This window comes from Pseudophryne corroboree, chromosome 2 (assembly GCF_028390025.1).
Source record: "Pseudophryne corroboree isolate aPseCor3 chromosome 2, aPseCor3.hap2, whole genome shotgun sequence".
Classification (NCBI taxonomy): Eukaryota; Metazoa; Chordata; class Amphibia; order Anura; family Myobatrachidae; genus Pseudophryne; species Pseudophryne corroboree.
The window spans coordinates 401,330,490-401,354,417 of NC_086445.1; the positions used below are offsets into that span (position 1 = coordinate 401,330,490).

The window sequence follows — 23,928 nt, forward strand, 5'->3', positions numbered from 1 at the left end:
CTCGGTTCTGTCAGAGTCTGGAGCTTCTTGTGAGCTGCTTCCTGCCCTGGAGCGTTCCTGTCCTGTAACCCAGTGATTCTGTCAACCTTTGATCCTGTAGTCCTGAGTCCTGGTGTCCGGAAGTCTGTTGCTGGAATCCTTCCAGCTTTCCATTCCTGTGAGTCTGTGCCTGCAGCCTCGGGGTTCCCGTTCACCTGCCTGTATTAGCACCGGTGTTGTGAGTAGCAGCTTTGTCGCACCTTAAGGCCTTGGCCGTAGCTTCTTGTTATATTTACTTTGGATTTTCTGCAGAGGGTTCTGCGTATGCTGTCATCGCTGGTACACAACAGTATTGTGTCGGCGTGTGGTCAGCATTTCCTTTGTTGTAGTTCGTCTTGGCGGCTGAGCCGCACATACTTTTGTTTGAGTTCTGTAGTTGCCCCTAACTCAGGTTTCTGTTTAGTTAGAGGTTCCCCTTGTTCTCGCCCCGTCTCAGTTTACGCCTTGTCTCCAACTAAGACCGGGGGGCATCGGAGTTGGGCAGACATAATCCGCCCTTCAAAAGCGGCTGCCGTGGGCCCAAGCAAACATAGTCTCGCAGGCGTAGACTGACCACGCGGGTGGAACAACGGAGTCAGGGTTCTGTAGGGGTTGTTGCTGATTGTTGGGGCTCATCCGCCAAGTTTCAGGAGTACCAAGTACAGTGAATGTAACAGAAGTTCAAGCAAAAAGGAGGAATACTTCTTCTAATTGCTCCAGCGTGGCCCATACGGCATTGGTACTCAGACCTGCAGGGTCTCTCGATAGAGCGTCCTCTTCTGCTTCCGCAGGGCCCAGACCTCCTCGTTCAGGGCCCTTGTGTCTACCAGGATTTGGCCCAGGTGGCTTTGACGTCGTGGCTCTTGAAGCTTCCATACTGAGGGCCAAAGGATTTTCTGAGGCGATCATTCAAACTATGTTGAAGGCCCATAACCCGGCTTCTTCTCGGATATATCATAGGGTATGGAATTCTTATTTTGCTTGGTGTGCAACTAACAATTATGACGCATACAAGTTCAGTACTGCCAAACTCTTGGCTTTTCTGCAACAGGGCCTGGACTTAGGCCTTCGTCTGACCTCCCTCAAGGTTCATATTTCTGCCTTGTCAGGATGTTTTATGGATTCAACCTCCCTATGTCCCGCCTGTGGCTCCTTGGGATTTGTTGGTTGTTCTGGATGACTTACAAGAGTCTCCGTTTGAACTTCTTGAGTCTGTGGACCTTAAATGGCTTACTCTTAAGGTCTTGTTTTCTGCTGGCTATTGCCTCTGCTAGACGGGTTTCAGGCTTGGGTGCATTGTCCTGTCGGTTCCTTTCTGATTTTTCATCGTGAACCTGCGGTGCTTAGAACTCACCCTGGTTATCTCCCTAAGGTGGTGTCATCTTTCCACCTTAGCCAAGAGATTGTGGTTTCCGGCCTTTACCTCTCCAGGTTTATCCTCCAAAGAGCATTCTTTGGATGTGGTACGGTTCTCCATATTTATGTGAAGAGGACAGCTTCTCTTAGGAGATCTGATTCCCTCTTTGTCCTTTTTGGTTTTCACAAACATGGTTGGCCTGCTAATAAGCAGACCTTGGCCAGATGGATTAGAATGGTGATTTCACATGCTTATGTACAGGCTGCTACCATCAAAGCCGATTCTACTCGGTCTGTTGAACCTTCTTGGGCGGCTCGCCGTGGTGCGACCCTTGAACAATTGTGCAAGGTGGCTACATGGTGAACACTTTCATAAGGTTCTATGCCTTTGAAACGTCCGCCTCCCAGGGTGCCTCCTATGGACGCCGTGTTCTTGTGCCCGCTACAGTGCGTCCCCTCCCATGATGGAAACTGCTTTAGGACATCCCCGATGTTATCCCTGTGGAACCCCAGTGTACCCCGCTGCAGAAAAGGAGATTTATGGTAAGAACTTACCTTTGTTAAATCTCTTTCTGCGAGGTTCCACAGGGCGCCCACCCTGACGCACTTAGCTTTTTTGGGTTTGTATGGCATTAGCCGCTGATACCTTCTCCTGTCGTGAGACTGTAGTGTATGTGGCTACTAACGGTTGTCGTCTCTTTTACCTGCTACTGCATTGGACTGGTTAACAAAACTGAGCTCCTGTGCACGGAGGCGGGGTTATAGAGGAGGCGGCGCTAAGCATCCTGGGAGCAATCAAAGCTTTTACCCTGTTGGTGCCTCGGATCAAGATCCAACACTACCCCCGATGTTATCCCCGTGGAACCCAGTGTACATCGCAGAAAGAGATTTAACAAAGGTAAGTTCCTACCATAAATCTCCTTTTATGCACATACACCCCCCCCCCCCCTTCCTTCTCATGAACAATGTTGCAAGTCCTCACGGGCTTGGGGGGGGGGGGGGGGGTACAGTAGCCATCCTGTTTAAACTCCCTGGATGGTGGACCTCAGCTCCCTGCAAATAGTCATAAGACACAGCGACTGCAGCAGGCTGTATAGCAGACCTGGCTGCAAGAGGCAGAGGACAGATCCTTCTCAGGGCCACATACATGTGGGCTGCCTGCTTACTCTCAGTAACTGATGAAGAGGGACAGAAGGAGGGGGAGGAGATGGACCCTATTATTGAGGATTCATCTCCTGCACAAGGGCTTGAGCCCCTCATAACTGCTATCAGGGATGTGTTAAAACTCCCAGTAGAAGACGATGCAGTAAAGCATTCGTTTTCTCCTCACAGAAAAAGGTTAGCGTCACTTTCTCTAATTTTAAGGAATTAGATGATATGTTTAAAGTTGACCTGGAAAAATCCTGATAAAAAATTCCAGGTGGCCAGATGCTTCTTAACACTTTCCCATTTTCTCCTGATGGCAGGAAAATCTGGGAAGATCCTCCGGCTGTTGACGTCTCTGTCTCACGCCTGTCTAAAGAGGTGGTGTTACTGGCACCTCGGCTTCGAAGGACCCTGGGGGTTGAAAACTAGAAGACTACACTGAAGTCTATTCCACAGCAGCTGGTATATCACAAAGACCTGTGATAGCGGGTTGCTAGTTGACAAAAAAGCCAGCAGGTGCAGGTTCCCAGGAACAAACCACCAGTTCAGCTTCCACAAAGGCCTCAGCATGACTGTGCCCGCCCACCCCCATGGGGATCTCGTGGTGAGAGCTCAGCTGCGTCACTTAAGCCGCATCTGGGAAAGTTCCTGCCAGGATACCTGGGTACAGGACCTCATTTCTCAGGGCTACAAGCTGGAGTTCGACGGTGCTTCTCCCCACTGATTTTTCAAATCAAGCTTAACAGCTTTGGAAGATACGCGTGTTACGCTGCAATAGGCCTTCCTAAAGTTGGTCCAATCCCAAGTCATTGTTCCAGTGCCGCTGCAATAACAGGGACAGGGTTACTACTCCAACCTGTTCGTGGTACCGAAACCGAATGGTTCGGTAAGGCCCATTTTGAATCTAAAATCCTTGAACTCTTACCTAAAGGTTTTCAAGTTCAAGATGGAATCCTTGTGAGCAGTGGTTGCGGGCCTTGAAGTACGGGAGTTCATGGTCTCCCTGGATATAAAGACACCTATCTCCATATCCTGATTTGGCCACCTCATCAGGCCTACCTGAGGTTTGCCCTTCTGAACGATCACTATCAGTTCCAGGCGTTACCCTTCGGCCTTTCCACAGCTCTGAGGGTGTTTGCGAAGGGGATGGCCGAGATGATGTTCTTACTCCGGGTCCAGGGGGTCAATGTTATCCCTTTCCTAGATGATCTGATCAAAGCAAGATCCAGGGAGCTTTTATTGCTCCATATAGACCGCACTATCCAGCTTCTGTCACACCATGGGTGGATCCTCAATTTATAGAAGTCCCACCTGGAGCCAACTCAGAGGCTCCTGTTCCTGGGAATGTTGCTGGATACTGTGGACCAGGAAGTGTTCCTCCCAGAGGACAAAGCGAGAACACTCCAGGAGATGGTCTGAATGGTTCTACGGCCTACTCAAATATCCATCCATCTTTGCTTAAGATTGCTGGGGAAAATGGTAGCCTCATACGAGGCACTCCAGTATGGAAGGTTCCATGCCAGAACATTTCAATTGGATCTCCTGAGCAAGTGGTCCGGATCACATCTTCAGATGCACCGGTTAATACGGTTGTCACCTCAAGACAGGATTTCCCTCCTGTGGTGGCTACAGTCCTCAAACCTACTGGAAGATCGAAGTTTCGGGATTCAGGATTAGATCCTCCTCACGACAGATGCGAGTCTGAGAGGATGGGGAGCTGTCACCCAGGGGGCTCAGTTTCAGGGCAGGTGGTCAGCCCACAATGCCCTACTTCCAATCAACATTCTGGAACTTTAGGCGATCTACAATGCTCTGCTTCAGGCCTCTCCTCTACTCAGGGATCACGCGATCCAAGTACAGTCGGACAACGCCACAGCAGTGGCGTACATAAATTGACAAGGAGGGACAAAAAGCAGGGCCTGCATGCGAGAGGTGTCAAAGATACTCCTCTGGGTAGAAAGAAATGCAAGAGCAATGTCCGCAATCTTCATTCCGGGAGTAGACAAATGGGAAGCGGATTTCCTGAGTCGTCACGATCTCCACCCGGGAGAAGTGGGGGCTTCACCATCAGGTGTTTCAGCAGATCATCGAAGGGTGGGGCTGCCCACAAATAGACATGATGGCTTCTTTGCTCAACAAGAAGCTTCGTTGGTATTGCTCACAAACCAGGGACCCTCAGATGAGGGCAGTAGATGTACTTACGTTGCCATTGCCTTACCGGCTGGTCTACCTGTTTACTCTGATTCCATTGCTCCCATGGGTGCTCAAGCGAATCAAGAATCAAGGAGTCCAAGCAATTTTGATTGCCCCGGATTGGCCTTGGAGGGCTTGGTACGTGGATTTTCTGGACATGTCCGTCGAAGACCCTTGGCCTCTGCCACTGAGAAGAGATCTTCTTCAACAAGAACCGTTCGTCTACCCAGACTTACGGCAGCTTCGTTTGATGGCATGGAGGTTGAGCGGAACATCCTAGCTCACAAGGGCCTTTCCAAAAAGGGTATTGCTACCATGGTTCAGGCCAGGAAACCTGTGACGTCAAAACACTATCATCATATCTGGAGGAGATATGTCACTTGGTGCGAGGACCGCACGTATCCACCTGCGGAGTTTCACTTGGGACGGTTCCTCCGTTTACTGCAGGCTGGTGTGGATAAGGGCTTGCGTCTGGGTTCCATTAAGGTCCAGATTTCAGCTCTCTCGATTTTCTTCCAGAAGAAATTGGCGGTATTGCCAGAAGTTCAGACCTTTTTGCAAGGGGTGCTTCACATTCAACCTCCTTTTGTGCCGCCCACGGCACCCTGGGAAATGAATGTAGTGTTGGAATTTCTACAGTCCTCCTGGTTTGAACCTCTGACGATGGTAGAAGACAAGTACCTCATGTGGAAGACGGAGATGTTACTGGCCCAGGCTTCTGCTAGGCGTATCTCAGAATTGGGGGCCTTATTGTGTAAAAACCCTTACTTGGTCTTTTATGAGGACAGAGCGGAGCTCAGGACTAGGCAGCAGTTCCTGCTGAAGGTCATCTCTGCGTTCCCACTTGAATCAACCTATTGTGTTTCCGTCGAGTTCTGGAAGCATTGGATGCTGTGACAATCTATGTCAAAAGAATGGCTCGGATCAGAAAGATGGATTCCTTGTTTGTGCTCTGTGATGCGCAGAAAAAATGTTGCCCTGCTTCAAAGCAGTCCATTGCTCATTGGCTTAGGCTTACTATCCTTCAGGCCTATATGTTGGCAACCTTACCTATTCCACAGTCTCTGAAGGCCCACTCTACAAGGTCGGTGGGGTCTTCCTGGGCGGCTGCCCGTGGAGTCTCAGCCTTGCAACTATGACAAGCTGCTACCTGCTCAGGGAAGAACACCTTTGTGAAGTTCTACAGGTTTGATACCCTGGCCAAAGAGGATTCCCAGTTTGGGCAGGCAGTGCTGCAGACGTCTCCACACATTCCAGCCCGTTCTGGAAGCTTTGGGACGTCCCCATCTGTTAGGATTCTGTTCAGTATGTATCTGGTGTCAGCTGATCCATATGTGTTCTGTTCCTTTGGCTCTGTGTACATGCAGCTCAGCAGGTGCACAGGGTTTGTAATTAGAGTTAACACTCCCAGCCTGGCCTTGTTCATTGGTTAGTGTGGCTGTTAAAGGCCAGCTAGCTGAGTTCTCCGACGCCGGTGATATTATACTACTTTCCTGCCTGAACTACCTGCATTGCCTGGTGTCTTCGTCCTAGCTCCTGTTCATGCCGAGAAGCCTGGTTTTCCAGTTCATGTTATACTGCCACAACCATTCTTGCCAGCTCATGTTCATGCCAGAACTATTTAGTTAAGTATTATGGACTTTCACTGCTCTGTGGATTTTCTAGTATTCACTACTCGTGTTACATGTTACTATGGACTCCTTCTATGCCTGCATGCTGTTATGCTTTATTATACAAATCCTGCAATCAGTTCCGTGGATTATATTACTCTGATTCCTTATTCAACTGTCTCATTACTCTGCTGCAATTCTCAGTCTGCAAACCCATTTACTCTTAGCTCATATTGTACCCTGGATTGTTACTGTGATACCTCTGCCATACCTCATTATACCACTGCTATAATAAATACTTAGTATTCCTGCACTTCTGTGGACATTCATTACCTGCAACAGTGATTGTGATACATTCTAGTCCTGTAATCAAGTCCTGGCTCTTAGCTGTTATATTACTCACCTGCTGTCCATAATCAGTGTAAAGTGTGGTGCTGCACATTTCAGTATTAAAGGGAGAGTCCATAGTCTGCTAACCTTCAATTCTGCTACAACGTGCTCAAGTTATTACTGTATTCCCCAGTCAAGTCTGGTTAACCATTTCTATGTCACACTGCATCTGCCTGCACCTCCAGTAGTAATTCTCTCCTTGTAATTCACCTGCCAAACATTAGAGGCAGGTGAATCGTAACACCATCGTTCTAGATTCCCCCAATATCCCTTATGGATGCTAGAGAAAATAGGATTTTAATTATCTATCGGTAAATCCTTTTCTCGTAGTCCATAAGGGATATTGGGCGCCCGCCTCAGTGTGTTGACTTTTCTATAGGTTCTCTTTTCTAAGGTTACCTGTTCAGCTGTTGCTGTTTTGTTACCAGCCATTGCTGGTCGTTTTTTTGTTAGTGGTGTGCTGGTGTGTAAATCTCACCACTCATTGTTGTTTGTTCCTTCTCTCAAGTATGTCCTTTCTCCTTCGGGCACTATTTTACCTATACCTGTCTGTGGGAGGGGGCAAAGAGGGGAGGAGCCAGCACACCCAATTGAAGAAATTTAAAGTGCACCAGCTCCTTTGGACCCCGTCTATACCTCATCGTACTAGATTCCCCCAGTATCCCTTATGGACTACGAGAAAAGGATTTACCGCTAGGTAATTAAAATCCTATTATTTCTCGTCCTCGAAGCAGTCCAGTTCATTGACTGGTGCCGCTCTCAGATGTTTTGGAGTGGATAGCTGCCCACTTACCGGTACACCTCCCCCATTCTGACACTGCTAATTAGAACCATTCTTCATTGCAGTCTGTCACCTTTGAGTAAATTCAATAATAGATGGCTTGGCTTGCTACCAGATCTATTGATTTGGTATTTACTAGCATTTGAATATTCATCATCTATCTGCATAAAAACTTAGTCAAAGTGTACTGTACAATTTTTATGTTTATTTTTATACTTTAAAGTGGGAAATTGTTCCTAAGCCTGAAAAGCATAGCTAAGGTCAGATTGTACATGATACTCCTTAAGGTGGGAACACACTAATAGATATATCTGCAGATCAATTGATCTGCAGATATATCTATGGATGGATCGAGCAGTGTGTTCAGCATACACACTGCTCGATCCGTCGGGGACTGACGTCATGAACTGGGCGGGCGTGTACACATGCCCGCCCAGTTCAGCTGTCAATCACCGCCGGCAGCCGCAGCATGTGTACGGGCGGTCGGCCGACCGCCCCGTACACACACAGCGACGCGCCAATATATCGGTAGATATATTGGCCGTCGGCTGTGCTGCGCGGCCGACGCGATACGTCTGTGAACGACGGAGTTCACAGACGTGTCGGCCGTACACACTGGCCGACGGTCCCGCGATATATCGGCCGTTCAAAAGAACGGCCGATATATCGACCAGTGTGTACGGGCCTTTAGACTGATGTAGTGTTTGGAAATGGTTTGTCTGAGTGCTACTATAAATAATGGATATATTATAGACTGCAAGTTGCAAGTAGCTACAAGTTTTCATCAACTGTACTCAAAGGGGTAACCAAACTGGCATTGTCTTTTAAAAAAAAGTGGTTAAATTAATGAAATCTTGTGTCCGCCTTAAACTTGCAGGCTATTACATACGGATTGCATACGTATTACCAGCGGATAGGATTCCGGCTGTCAATATACCGATAGTGATATCCTGTCCGCCAGAATGCCGGCAGTGGGGCGAGCGCTAAGAATTCCCTTGTGGGTTTGGTGGCTTGCTGCGGTCATCACAGGATCTATTATCACTCTATGGGTGTCGTGGACACCCACAAGTAGGACTAGCCCTGAGTCGCAGGGATTCCAACTGGCGGCATTGTTGGCTGGCGGGATTTCGGCATTGGTATCCTGAACGCTGGGATCTTAACAACTGCCATTTTAACTGCATCCCGTATGGCTGTATTATACATTTTATTATTTTCATTAGAAATGGAGACAGTTCATTAAACCAGAGACACTCTGCCTGACAGTATATGTACTGATACTTTTTCCCTATTACTATACTTTCTGTTCTTTTTCTTGGAAGCCCGGGTTGGCAGCTGATCTATATAGGAAATCCCACAATGTCACAGAACAGTATATCTTGTTTCCTTTCCAGGATAGACAAGATTATTCTGAGAGACCACTTTGCATAGCTTACAAGAATGTTATTCCCCTCAACCAGTTTATGTATATTATGTTATGGATGATATTGCTGCTCAGTTATCCATCTGATTGAGGATGAAGTGAAGTGTGAAGGTAACAGAGCCTCTGAGGCGACTTACCGCCCTGAGCTCTAGCATATTCATGTAAGTCTTCTTCAGATGAGAGGTTTTTGCACATTATTGTGAAACACAGCAGTTTTTTGCAGTATTATAGAATTAGGAGTTTCTGTCCCTATCTATGATTAATAAATCATCCAGGTAAATTAAACAGGTTGTCTTGTGGAGATGACAGTTTGATACCATGGCTATCATCATTGAGTTGCTGGGGCCAGCAGTGCTTCAAGATGAAGTATGCTACTAATACATTGCAGAGTTTCAGTGACTCTTCTTCCCATAGCCCAGTGAGTCTGATTTAAAGGGAAAAGTGACTTTTTGTCCATCCTGGACATGTGAATAGCACTATTTACCTCAGAGCTACTGTCTTGTGTGATGAGATTTAACCTGCAATGGAGCGGGCAGCATTCAGAGAGGGCTTGTAGGGGAAGGGAATGGCTCCTGTCAAGTGTGGCCACAACCCTTCTGATGTGTATGCCCCATCTATTTCTCCACTTCTCCCTAGCAGGAAAGGCATATAGGTACTGTATGTAACACGACAGTGGCATGAGAACTAACACACACTGATATGAAGAAGTAGAGACAGTGAGATGAAGGAATGCTGAGAGGAAGATACTTGACTACAGTATAAATAGAAAATGCCGGTGATAGATTAAGGGCCTGATTCTTGGTCGCACGCAAAGTGGCAGTAGATGCAGGCAGCTAATACAAGTATGCATTCAACTAATGTGAGGGATCTTGCAGAAACCAGGGCCTCCCATTGGTTTTATGCTACCTGCAACAACGGTCATCATTAGTACATGCACTTCCTCCAGTCCCTTGCTAAGTGCAAGAGATCTATCAAAAATGCATGACTGATACACTCCCATGACACACCTGCAACACTCCAGGATTCTCCCTTGACACCCCCAGAAGTCAGGGCAGTTATTTGTATTTCCTTTGCCTCTGTCCAGTTTCATTTCATGGAAAGACAGATCTGACCAAGTTGTGCATGACCCAGAATAGGACGGGCATACGCAAGAATGTGTAAGGCCACTTCTGCACATGTGCTGTATGCAAACACTCATTGTTTGCATCTGTGAAGAGAGATCTGCGCGACTCAGAATCAGCCCTTACATGAGTAAGAGAAGGGATAAAACAGTAGTGGAAATTATGGAAACAAAAATGGAGAATAACAAGAGAGCACTCAATAACTCATAATCACAATTTAATACACAGGGAAAGGCAAAGTGTACAGAAAAAAAAAATCTACATTTTTTTTTCCATTTAAAATAACATTTTAATATATTTTATTCACATTGTGTGGTTGACATTATTGGGGGAATTCAATTGTTTAATCGCGCCCGATCTCCCATCTAAAGTGATGGGAGATTGTAGGGAGATATTCAATTTTCCCCCATTATCGTGCTGATTGTGCCCACATCAGTCGGGTTTAGCCGCGTAAAGCGGCAAAACTATTCTGTCAGCATTACCCCATGCTGACTGGGTACAAGTAAACATAATTGCAATGTTTCTCTAACTCTATTGCTGTGATAACAGTAAAAATAAATCCGTGCTCTCCCTAAGTGACCTACGGTACATTGTGTGTCCTTAGGTCAGGAGTTTCCTGCTGTGGTTGAATTTGCACCTTTTCAAAAAATTTCCAAAAAGAAACTAAAGAAAAAAGATGCAAAAGCTGGAAGTATAGCTGAAGGTAAGCATGTGTGTACTAGTGAGAATATATGTATGTTCGTAATTAAATTATCAAAAAAGATAACAACCGCTTTTTTCTCTTGTTAAATTTTGTATAAATACTTGAAATGGCTGTCAGTGGAGTGCATATATTGTAAGCAAAGCACACAGGGATTTGTTAATCACTGCATGCAATTGTTTTCTTATTCTTGTTTCACAAGGGGGGTCATTCCGAGTTGTTCGCTCGTTATTTTTTTCTCGCAATGGAGCGATTAGTCGCTAATGCGCATGCGCAATGTCCGCAGTGCGACTGCGCCAAGTAAATTTGCTATGCAGTTAGGTATTTTACTCACGGCATTACGAGGTTTTTTTCTTCGTTCTGGTGATCGGAGTGTGATTGACAGGAAGTGGGTGTTTCTGGGCGGAAACTGGCCGTTTTATGGGTGTGTGCGAAAAAACGCTACCGTTTCTGGGAAAAACGCGGGAGTGGCTGGAGAAACGGAGGAGTGTCTGGGCGAACGCTGGGTGTGTTTGTGACGTCAAACCAGGAACGACAAGCACTGAACTGATCGCACTGGCAGAGTAAGTCTCGAGCTACTCAGAAACTGCACAGAGAAGTCTTTTCGCAATTCTGCTAATCTATCGTTCGCAATTTTGATAAGCTAAGATTCACTCCCAGTAGGCGGCGGCTTAGCGTGTGCAAAGCTGCTAAAAGCAGCTTGCGAGCGAACAACTCGGAATAACCCCCAATGAGTACAATTTTTCTTTATACTTTGCGTATTTTGTACTTTTATTTTTGTGTTTACAAATGTACCAATATAGGCAGTAACAGGTATTGAATTTATGAACAAAGACAACAAATAAAGCATTAAAGGAAAACAAATGGCTGTAAGCCTCAACAGCAGTGCTAAAAGTAGGGTGGTACGGGGTGGTATGGAGTACCGTTAAGAAATATGGTGGTGGTACGCAATACCACCAGCCCATTGCTGTGGCATAATTTATAAGGGGCATTTTTTTGTGTGGGCCATAAAATGGTGTTAGTGGCATAATATGTATTAGGCATTACTGTGTGTGGTATAATATGTAAGGCATTACGGTGTGTGGCATAATGTGTAATGGGTGTTACGGTGTCTGGCATAATGTGTAATGGGCATTACGGTGTCTGGCATAATGTGTAATAAACATTATGGTGTGTGGCATAATATGTAATAAGCATTACGGTGTTTGGCATAATGTGTAATGGGCATTACAATGTTTGGCATAATGTGTAAGGGGCATTACGGTGTGTGGCATAATGTGGCCATGCCCCTATTGTCATGTAGCCACTCCCCAAGTTTTGTGTGACCACCCCGCCTTATGACACGTGACCACGCCCATTTTAACTATCAGTACCACTAAGAAAACATTTCTACTTGCACCACTTCTCAACAGTAAGTGATACTGTAACTTGTTGGTGGTGAAAAAAGTAAAATGGGAGGGTGGGGGTGGCAGTGTTAGATAAATAGAGCATAAATAAAGAAAACAGCCATACTGTAATTCGGTAGGTGCATTTTACACAAACTAGTCATAGGCTACCAAAGAAGGTCTGAAAGATTGTTTCTGCAGGATTCTGATGGTTCAACTTTATTGTGTAGTATTGCAAAACATGAGAAGATGCAGGGGAGAGAAGATAAAATAAGCAGTCCAGCCCTGTACATTAAGGGGAAAAAGATTGCATATACCTAAGTATATTAGGGCGCTTAGGACAAGAGGTGCTTTACTGAGCAGCTGCCTTGGTAGGGGAGAGTCAGTCCCACCATAAGGGTAAAAATAAATTGAAAGCAATGTTGAGAGAGAGTGAATGTATAATAACAATTTAATAAAATTCATAAAAATGCATACACAAAGTAAATGCTTGAGAAACAATTCAGTGCACTTAAAAATAAGATTTTACTCACCGGTAAATCTATTTCTCGTAGTCCGTAGTGGATGCTGGGACTCCGTAAGGACCATGGGGAATAGCGGCTCCGCAGGAGACTGGGCACAACTAAAGAAAGCTTTAGGACTACCTGGTGTGCACTGGCTCCTCCCACTATGACCCTCCTCCAGACCTCAGTTAGGATACTGTGCCCGGAAGAGCTGACACAATAAGGAAGGATTTTGAATCCCAGGTAAGACTCATACCAGCCACACCAATCACACCGTATAACTCGTGATACTATACCCAGTTAACAGTATGAAATATAACTGAGCCTCTCAACAGATGGCTCAACAATAACCCTTTAGTTAGGCAATAACTATATACAAGTATTGCAGACAATCCGCACTTGGGATGGGCGACCAGCATCCACTACGGACTACGAGAAATAAATTTACCGGTGAGTAAAATCTTATTTTCTCTGACGTCCTAAGTGGATGCTGGGACTCAGTAAGGACCATGGGGATTATACCAAAGCTCCCAAACAGGCGGGAGAGTGCGGATGACTCTGCAGCACCGAATGAGCAAACTCTAGGTCCTCCTCAGCCAGGGTATCAAACTTGTAGACTCTTGCAAAAGTGTTTGAACCCGACCAAGTAACAACTCGGCAAAATTGTAAAGCCGAGACCCCTCGGGCAGCCGCCCAAGAAGAGCCCCTTTCCTCGTGGAATGGGCTTTTACACATTTAGGGTGCGGCAGTCCAGCCGCAGAATGTGCAAGTTGAATCGTGCTACAGATCCAGCGAGCAATAGTCTGCTTAGAAGCAGGAGCACCCAGCTCGTTGGGTGCATATAGGATAAATAGCGAGTCAATTTTCCTGAATCCAGCCGCCTGGAAACATATATTTTTCAGGGCCCTGACTACGTCCAGTAACTTGGAATCCTCCAAGTCCCAAGTAGCCGCAGGCACCACAATAGGTTGGTTCACCTGAAACACTGATACCACCTTAGGAAGGAATTGGGAACGAGTTCTCAATTCCACCCTATCCATATAAAAAAATCAGATAAGGGCTTTTGCATGATAAAGCCGCCAATTCTGATACACGCCTGGCCGACGCCAAGGCCAACAGCATGACCACTTTCCACGTGAGGTATTTTAGCTCCACGGATGTAAGTGGCTCAACCCAATGCGACTTCAGGAAATCCAACACCACGTTGAGATCCCACGGTGCCACTGGAGGCACAAACGGGGGCTGACTATGCAGCACTCCCTTAACAAAAGTCTGAACTTCAGGCAGTGAAGCCAGTTCTATTTTGGAAGAAAATCGATAGAGCCGAAATCTGGACCTTAATGGAACCCAATTTTAGGCCCATAGTCACCTCTGACTGTAGGAAGTGCAGAAATCGACCTAGCTGAAATTTCTCCTTTGGGGCCTTCCTGGCCTCACAGCACGCAACATATTTCCGCCATATGCGGTGATAATGGTTTGCGTTCACTTCTGTCCTAGCTTTAAATAGCGTAGGGATAACTTCCTCCTGAATGCCCTTTTCCTTCAGGATCCGGCGTTCAACCGCCAGGCCGTCAAACGCAGCCGCGGTACGTCTTGGAACAGACAGGATAAATAGCGAGTCAATTTTCCTGAATCCAGCCGCCTGGAAACATATATTTTTCAGGGCCCTGACTACGTCCAGTAACTTGGAATCCTCCAAGTCCCAAGTAGCCGCAGGCACCACAATAGGTTGGTTCACCTGAAACACTGATACCACCTTAGGAAGGAATTGGGAACGAGTTCTCAATTCCACCCTATCCATATAAAAAAATCAGATAAGGGCTTTTGCATGATAAAGCCGCCAATTCTGATACACGCCTGGCCGACGCCAAGGCCAACAGCATGACCACTTTCCACGTGAGGTATTTTAGCTCCACGGATGTAAGTGGCTCAACCCAATGCGACTTCAGGAAATCCAACACCACGTTGAGATCCCACGGTGCCACTGGAGGCACAAACGGGGGCTGACTATGCAGCACTCCCTTAACAAAAGTCTGAACTTCAGGCAGTGAAGCCAGTTCTATTTTGGAAGAAAATCGATAGAGCCGAAATCTGGACCTTAATGGAACCCAATTTTAGGCCCATAGTCACCCCTGACTGTAGGAAGTGCAGAAATCGACCTAGCTGAAATTCCTTCGTTGGGTCCTTCCTGGCCTCACAGCACGCAACATATTTCCGCCATATGCGGTGATAATGGTTTGCGCACACTTCTTTCCTAGCTTTAATTAGCGTAGGGATAACTTCCTCCGGAATGCCCTTTTCCTTCAGGATCCAGCGTTCAACCGCCATGCCGTCAAACGCAGCCGCGGTACGTCTTGGAACAGACAGGCCCCCTGCTGCAGCAGGTCCTGTCTGAGCGGCAGAGGCCATGGGTCCTCTGAGATCATTTCTTGGAGATCTGGGTACCAAGCTCTTGGCCAATCCGGAACAATGAGTATAGTTCTTACTCCTCTCCTTCTTATTATTCTCATTACCCTGGGTATGAGAGGCAGAGAAGGGAACACATACACCGACTGGTACACCCACGGTGTTACCAGAGTGTCCACAGCTATCGCCTGAGGGTCCCTTGACCTGGCACAATATCTTTTTAGCTTTTTGTTGAGGCGGGACGCCATCATGTCCACCTGTGGCCTTTCCCAACGGTGTACAATCATTTGGAAGACTTCTGGATGAAGTCCCCACTCTCCCGTGTGGAGGTCGTGTCTGCTGAGAAAGTCTGCTTCCCAGTTGTCCACTCCGGGAATGAACACTGCTGACAGTGCTAACACATGATTTTCCGCCCATCGGAGAATCCTTGTGGCTTCTGCCATCGCCATCCTGCTTCTTGTGCCGCCCTGTCGGTTTACATGAGCGACCGCCGTGATGTTGTCTGACTGGATCAGCACCGGCCGGTGTTGAAGCAGGGGTCTAGCCTGACTTAGGGCATTGTAAATGGCCCTTAGTTCCAGAATATTTATGTGTAGGGAAGTCTCCTGACTTGTCCATAGTCCTTGGAAGTTTCTTCCGTGTGTGACTGCCCCCCAGCCTCGAAGGCTGGCATCCGTGGTCACCAGGACCCAGTCCTGTATGCCGAATCTGCGGCCCTCTAGAAGATGAGCACTCTGCAGCCACCACAACAGCGACACCCTGGCCCTTAGAGACACGGTTATCCGACGATGCATCTGAAGACGCGACCCGGACCACTTGTCCAACAGATCCCACTGGAAGATCCTTGCATGGAACCTGCCGAATGGAATTTCTTCGTAAGAAGCTACCATCTTTCCCAGGGCTCGCGTGCATTGATGCACCGACACCTGTATTTGTATTAGGAGGTCTCTGTCTAGAGACGACAACTCCTTGGACTTCTCCTCCAGGAGAAACCCTTTTTCTCTGACGTCCTAAGTGGATGCTGGGGACTCCGTCAGGACCATGGGGATCAGCGGCTCCGCAGGAGACAGGGCACAAAAGTAAAAGCTTTAGGATCAGGTGGTGTGCACTGGCTCCTCCCCCTATGACCCTCCTCCAAGCCTCAGTTAGATTTTTGTGCCCGGCCGAGAAGGGTGCAATCTAGGTGGCTCTCCTAAAGAGCTGCTTAGAGTAAAAGTTTGTTAGGTTTTTTATTTTCAGTGAGTCCTGCTGGCAACAGGCTCACTGCTACGAGGGACTTAGGGGAGAGAAGTGAACTCACCTGCGTGCAGGATGGATTGGCTTCTTAGGCTACTGGACACCATTAGCTCCAGAGGGAGTCGGAACACAGGTCTCACCCTGGGGTTCGTCCCGGAGCCGCGCCGCCGACCCCCCTTGCAGATGCCGAAAAGTGAAGGTCCAGAAACGGCGGCAGAAGACTCTTCAGTCTTCATAAGGTAGCGCACAGCACTGCAGCTGTGCGCCATTGTTGTCAGCACACTTCATAACAGCGGTCACTGAGGGTGCAGGGCGCTGGGGGGGGGCGCCCTGGGCAGCAATGATAGTACCTTATTCTGGCTAAAAATACATCACATATAGCCCCTGGGGGCTATATGGATGTATTTAACCCCTGCCAGGTCTCAGAAAAACGGGAGAAGAAGCCCGCCGAAAAGGGGGCGGGGCCTATTCTCCTCAGCACACAGCGCCATTTTCCCTCACAGAAATGCTGGTGGGAAGGCTCCCAGGCTCTCCCCTGCACTGCACTACAGAAACAGGGTTAAAACAGAGAGGGGGGGCACTTATTTGGCGATATGTATATATATATTAAAATGCTATAAGGGAAAAACACTTATATAAAGGTTGTCCCTGTATAATTATAGCGTTTTTGGTGTGTGCTGGCAAACTCTCCCTCTGTCTCCCCAAAGGGCTAGTGGGGTCCTGTCCTCTATCAGAGCATTCCCTGTGTGTGTGCTGTGTGTCGGTACGTGTGTGTCGACATGTATGAGGACGATGTTGGTGAGGAGGCGGAGCAATTGCCTGAAATGGTGATGTCACTCTCTAGGGAGTCGACACCGGAATGGATGGCTTATTTAAGGAATTACGTGATAATGTCAACACGCTGCAAGGTCGGTTGACGACATGAGACGGCCGGCAAACAAATTAGTACCTGTCCAGGCGTCTCAAACACCGTCAGGGGCTGTAAAACGCTCATTTACCTCAGTCGGTCGACACAGACACGGACACTGACTCCAGTGTCGACGGTGAAGAAACAAACGTATTTTCCTTTAGGGCCACACGTTACATGTTAAGGGCAATGAAGGAGGTGTTACATATTTCTGATACTACAAGTACCACAAGAAGGGTATTATGTGGGGTGTGAAAAAACTACCTGTAGTTTTTCCTGAATCAGATAAATTAAATGAAGTGTGTGATGATGCGTGGGTTTCCCCCGATAGAAAATTATTGGCGGTATACCCTTTCCCGCCAGAAGTTAGGGCGCGTTGGGAAACACCCTTTAGGGTGGATAAGGCGCTCACACGCTTATCAAAACAAGTGGCGGTACCGTCTCCAGATAGGGCCGCCCTCAAGGAGCCAGCTGAGAGGCTGGAAAATATCCTAAAAAGGTATATACACACATACTGGTGTTATACTGCGACCAGCGATCGCCTCAGCCTGGATGTGCAGCGCTGGGGTGGCTTGGTCGGATTCCCTGACTGAAAATATTGATACCCTTGACAGGGACAGTATTTTATTGACTATAGAGCATTTAAAGGATGCATTTCTATATATGCGAGATGCACAGAGGGATATTTGCACTCTGGCATCAAGAGTAAGTGCGATGTCCATATCTGCCAGAAGATGTTTATGGACACGACAGTGGTCAGGTGATGCAGATTCCAAACGGCACATGGAAGTATTGCCGTATAAAGGGGAGGAGTTATTTGGGGTCGGTCCATCGGACCTGGTGGCCTCGGCAACAGCTGGAAAATCCACCTTTTTTACCCCAAATCACATCTCAGCAGAAAAAGACACCGTCTTTTCAGCCTCAGTCCTTTCGTCCCCATAAGGGCAAGCGGGCAAAAGGCCAGTCATATCTGCCCAGGGATAGAGGAAAGGGAAGAAGACTGCAGCAGGCAGCCCATTCCCAGGAACAGAAGCCCTCCACAGCTTCTGCCAAGTCCTCAGCATGACGCTGGGGCCGTACAAGCGGACTCAAGTGCGGTGGGGGGTCGTCTCAAGAGTTTCAGCGCGTAGTGGGCTCACTCGCAAGTGGACCCCTGGATCCTACAAGTAGTATCCCAGGGGTACAGACTGGAGATTCGAGACGTCTCCCCCTCGCAGGTTCCTGATGTCTGCTTTACCAACGTCTTCCTCCGACAGGGAGGCAGTATTGGAAACAATTCACAAGCTGTATTCCCAGCAGGTGATAATCAAAGTACCCCTCCTACAACAAGGAAAGGGGTATTATTCCACACTATATTGTGGTACTGAAGCCAGACGGCTCGGTAAGACCTATTCTAAATGGGAAATCTTTGAACACTTACATACAAAGGTTCAAATCAAGATGGAGTCACTCAGAGCAGTGATAGCGAACCAGGAAGAAGGGGACTATATGGTGTCCCTGGACATCAAGGATGCTTACCTCCATGTCCAAAATTGCCCTTCTCACCAAGGGTACCTCAGGTTCGTGGTACGGAACTGTCACTATCAGTTTCAGACGCTGCCGTTTGGATTGTCCACGGCACCCCGGGTCTTTACCAAAGTAATGGCCGAAATGATGATTCTTCTTCAAAGAAAAGGCGTCTTAATTATCCCTTACTTGGACGATCTCCTGATAAGGGCAAGGTCCAGAGAACAGTTGGAAGTCGGAGTAGCACTATCTCAAGTAGTTCTACGACAGCACGGGTGGATTCTAAATATTCAAAATCGCAGCCGTTTCCGACGACACGTCTGCTGTTCCTAGGGATGGTTCTGGACACAGTCCAGAAAAAGGTGTTTCTCCCGGAGGAGAAAGCCAGGGAGTTATCCGAGCTAGTCAGGAACCTCCTAAAACCAGGAAAAGTGTCAGTGCATCATTGCACAAGAGTCCTGGGAAAAATGGTGGCTTATTACGAAGCGATTCCATTCGGCAGATTCCACGCAAGAACTTTTCAGTGGGATCTGCTGGACAAATGGTCCGGATCGCATTTTCAGATGCATCAGCGGATAACCCTATCTCCAAGGACAAGGGTGTCTCTCCTGTGGTGGTTACAGAGTGCTCATCTTCTAGAGGGCCGCAGATTCGGCATTCAGGATTGGATGCTGGTGACCACGGAGGCCAGCCTGAGAGGCTGGGGAGCAGTCACACAGGGAAAAAATTTCCAGGGAGTGTGATCAAGTCTGGAGATTTTTCTCCACATAAATATACTGGAGCTAAGGGCAATTTACAATGCTCTAAGCTTAGCAAGACCTCTGCTTCAAGGTCAGCCGGTATTGATCCAGTGGGACAACATCACGGCAGTCGCCCACGTAAACAGACAGGGCGGCACAAGAAGCAGGAGGGCAATGGTAGAAACTGCAAGGATTTTTCGCTGGGCGGAAAATCATGTGATAGCACTGTCAGCAGTGTTCATTCCGGGAGTGGACAACTGGGAAGCAGACTTCCTCAGCAGGCACAACCTCCACCCGGGAGAGTGGGGACTTCATCGGGAAGTCTTCCACATGATTGTGAACCGTTGGAAAAGACCAAAGGTGGACATGATGGCGTCCCGCCTGAACAAAAAACTGGACAAGTATTGCGCCAGGTCAAAAGACCCTCAGGCAATAGCTGTGGACGTTTCTGGTAACACCGTGGGTGTACCAGTCGGTGTATGTCTTCCCTCCTCTGCTTCTCATACCCAAGGTATTGAGAATTATAAGACGTAGAGGAGTAAGAACTATACTCGTGGCTCCGGATTGGCCAAGAAGGACTTGGTACCCGGAACTTCAAGAGATGCTCACAGAGGACTCATGGCCTCTGCCGCTAAGAAGGGACTTGCTTCAGCAAGTACCATGTCTGTTCCAAGACTTACCGCGGCTGCGTTTGACGGCATGGCGGTTGAACGCCGGATCCTAAGGGAAAAAGGCATTCCGGAAGAGGTCATTCCTACCCTGGTCAAAGCCAGGAAGGAGGTGACCGCACAACATTATCACCACATGTGGCGAAAATATGTTGCGTGGTGTGAGGCCAGGAAGGCCCCATGAAGAAATTTCAACTCGGTCGTTTCCTGCATTTCCTGCAAACAGGAGTGTCTATGGGCCTCAAATTGGGGTCCATTAAGGTTCAAATTTCGGCCCTGTCGATTTTCTTCCAGAAAGAATTGGCTTCAGTTCCTGAAGTCCAGAAGTTTGTCAATGGAGTACTGCATATACAACCCCCTTTTGTGCCTCCAGTGGCACTGTGGGATCTCAACGTAGTTCTGGGATTCCTAAAATCACATTGGTTTAAACAAATCTGTGGATTTGAAATATCTCACAGGGAAAGTGACCATGCTGTTGGCCCTGGCCTCGGCCAGGCGAGTGTCAGAATTGGCGGCGTTTGTCTCAAAAAAGCCCATATCTGATTGTCCATTCGGACAGGGCAGAGCTGTGGACTCATCCCCAGTTTCTCCCTAAGGTGGTGTCAGTGTTTCACCCGAACCAGCTTATTGTGGTACCTGCGGCTACTAGGGACTTGGAGGACTCCAAGTTGCTAGATGTTGTCAGGGCCCTGAAAATATAGGTTTCCAGGACGGCTGGAGTCAGGAAAACTGACTTGCTGTTATCCTGTATGCACCCAACAAATTGGGTGCTCTTGCTTCTAAGCAGACGATTGCTAGTTGGATGTGTAGTACAATTCAGCTTGCACATTCTGTGGCAGGCCTGCCACAGCCAAAATATGTAAATGCCCATTCCACAAGGAAGGTGGGCTCATCTTGGGCGGCTGCCCGAGGGGTCTCGGCTTTACAACTTTGCCGAGCTGATACTTGGTCAGGGGCACACCCTGACTGAGGAGGACCTGGAGTTCTCTCATTCGGTGCTGCAGAGTCATCCGCACTCTCCCACCCGTTTGGGAGCTTTGGTATAATCCCCATGGTCCTGACGGAGTCCCCAGCATCCACTTAGGACGTCAGAGAAAATAAGAATTTACTTACCGATAATTCTATTTCTCGTAGTCCGTAGTGGATGCTGGGCGCCCATCCCAAGTGCGGATTGTCTGCAATACTTGTACATAGTTATTGTTACAAAAATCGGGTTATTATTGTTGTGAGCCATCTTTTCAGATGCTCCGCTGTTATCATGCTGTTAACTGGGTTCAGATCACAGGTTGTACAGTGTGATTGGTGTGGCTGGTATGAGTCTTACCCGGGATTCAAAATCCTTCCTTATTGTGTACGCTCGTCCGGGCACAGTATCCTAACTGAGGCTTGGAGGAGGGTCATAGGGGGAGGAGCCAGTGCACACCACCTGATCCTAAAGCTTTTACTTTTGTGCCCTGTCTCCTGCGGAGCCGCTGATCCCCATGGTCCTGACGGAGTCCCCAGCATCCACTACGGACTACGAGAAATAGAATTATCGGTAAGTAAATTCTTATTTTTCTTGTTCTGTGTCCAGAACCATACCCAGGAACAGTAGACGCGCCGTAGGAACCAGCTGCGACTTTGGAATATTCAGAGTCCAGCCGTGCTGTTGTAGCACTTCCCGAGATAGTGCTACTCCGACGAACAACTGCTCCCTGGACCTCGCCTTTATAAGGAGATCGTCCAAGTACGGGATAATTATTTCGGCCATTACCTTGGTAAATACCCTCGGTGCCGGGGACAGACCAACGGCAACGTCTGGAATTGGTAATGACAAACCTGTACCACAATTTTGAGGTACTCCTGGTGAGGAGGGTAAATAGGGACATGCAGGTAAGCATCCTTGATGTCCAGTGATACCATGAAATTCTCCAGGCTTGCAATAATCGCCCTGAGCGATTCCATTTTGAACTTGAACCTTCGTATATAAGTGTTCAAGGAGTTCAATTTTAGAATGGGTCTCACCGAACCATCTGGTTTCGGTACCACAAACATTTTGGAATAGTAACCCCGGCCTTGTTGAAGGAGGGGTACCTTGATTTCACCTGCTGGAAGTACAGCTTGTGAATTGCCGCCAGTACTACCTCCCTTTCTCCGAGGGCAGCAGGCAAGGCTGATGTGAGGTAACGGCGAGGGGGAGTCGCCTCGAACTCCAGCTTGTATCCCTGTGATACTACTTGCAGAACCTAGGGATCCACCTGTGGGCAAGCCCACTGGTCCCTGAAGTTCCCGAGAGGCGCCCCCACCGCACCTGTCTCCACCTGTGGAGCCTCAGCGTCATACGGTGGACTCAGAGGAAGCGGGGGAAGATTTTTGATCCTGAGAACTGGCTGTCTGGTGCAGCTTTTTCCTTCTTCCCTTGTCTCTGTGCAGAAAGGAAGCGCCTTTGACCCGCTTGCTTTTCTGAAGCCGAAAGGACTGTACCTGAAAATACGGTGCTTTCTTAGGCTGTGAGGAAACCTGAGGTAAAAAATTTTCTTCCCAGCTGTTGCTGTGGATACGAGGTCCCAGAGACCATCCCCAAACAATTCCTCACCCTTATAAGGCAGAATCTCCATGTGCCTTTTAAAGTCAGCATCACCTGTCCACTGCCGGGTCTCTAACACCCTCCTGGCAGAATGGACATTGCCTTAATTCTGGATGCCAGACGGCAAATATCCCTCTGTGCATCCCTCATATATAAGACGACGTCTTTAATATGCTCTATGTTAGCAAAATATTATCTCTGTCTAGGGTATTAATATTGACAGGGTATCAGACCACGCTGCAGCAGCACTATTCATGCTGAGGCAATTGCAGGTCTCAGTATAGTACCTGAGTGTGTATATACAGACTTCAGGATAGCCTCCTGCTTTTTATCAGCAGGCTCCTTCAAAGTGGCCGTATCCTAAAACGGCAGTGCCACCTTTTTTGACAAACGTGTGAGCGCCTTATCCACCCTAGGGGATATCTCCCAACGTGACCTATCCTCTGGCGGGAAAGGGTACGCCATCAGTAACTTTTTAGAAATTACCAGTTTCTTATCGGGGGAACCCACGCTTCTTTACACACTTCATTCACTCATCTGATGGGGGAACAAAACACTGGCTGCTTTTTCTCCCCAAACATAAAACCCCTTTTATGTGGTACTTGGGTTCATGTCAGAAATGTGTAACACATTTTTCATTGCCGAGATCATGCAACAGATGTTCCTAGTGGATTGTGTATATGTCTCAATCTCGTCGACACTGGAGTCAGACTCCGTGTCGACATCTGTGTCTGCCATCTGAGGTAACGGGCGTTTTTTGAGCCCCTGATGGCCTTTGAGACGCCTGGGCAGGCGCGGGCTGAGAAGCCGGCTGTCCCACAGCTGTTACGTCATCCAGCCTTTTATGTAAGGAGTTGACATTGTCGGTTAATACCTTCCACCTATCCATCCACTCTGATGTCGGCCCCACAGGGTGCGACATCCCATTTATCGGCCTCTGCTCCGCCTCCACGTAACCTTCCTCATCCAACATGTCGACACAGCCGTACCGACACACCGCACACACACAGGGAATGCTCTGACTGAGGACAGGACCCCACAAAGTCCTTTGGGGAGACAGAGAGAGAGTATGCCAGCACACACCAGAGCGCTATATAATGCAGGGATTAACACTATAACTGAGTGATTTTTTCCCCCAATAGCTGCTTGTATACACATATTGCACCTAAATTTAGTGCCCCCCCTCTCTTTTTAACCCTTTGAGCCTGAAAACTACAGGGGAGAGCCTGGGGAGCTGTCTTCCAGCTGCACTGTGAAGAAAAAATGGCGCCAGTGT

The 23,928-nt window shown here is 47.9% G+C and overlaps 1 protein-coding gene across 3 annotated transcripts in view; it reads left to right on the forward strand.

The window, feature by feature from the left end:
* UPF3A (UPF3A regulator of nonsense mediated mRNA decay) overlaps nucleotides 1–23,928 on the forward strand; it is a 178,857-nt gene that overhangs the window by 61,649 nt on the left and 93,280 nt on the right. For 2 of the 3 annotated variants that reach the window (XM_063953396.1, XM_063953398.1), the window contains exon 4: nucleotides 10,640–10,738. The exons of the other annotated variant lie outside the window; for it this stretch is intronic. In XM_063953396.1, coding sequence (XP_063809466.1) covers nucleotides 10,640–10,738 — 99 coding nt within the window. The remainder of the gene's footprint in view (nucleotides 1–10,639; nucleotides 10,739–23,928) is intronic. 3 annotated transcript variants of the gene reach the window in all.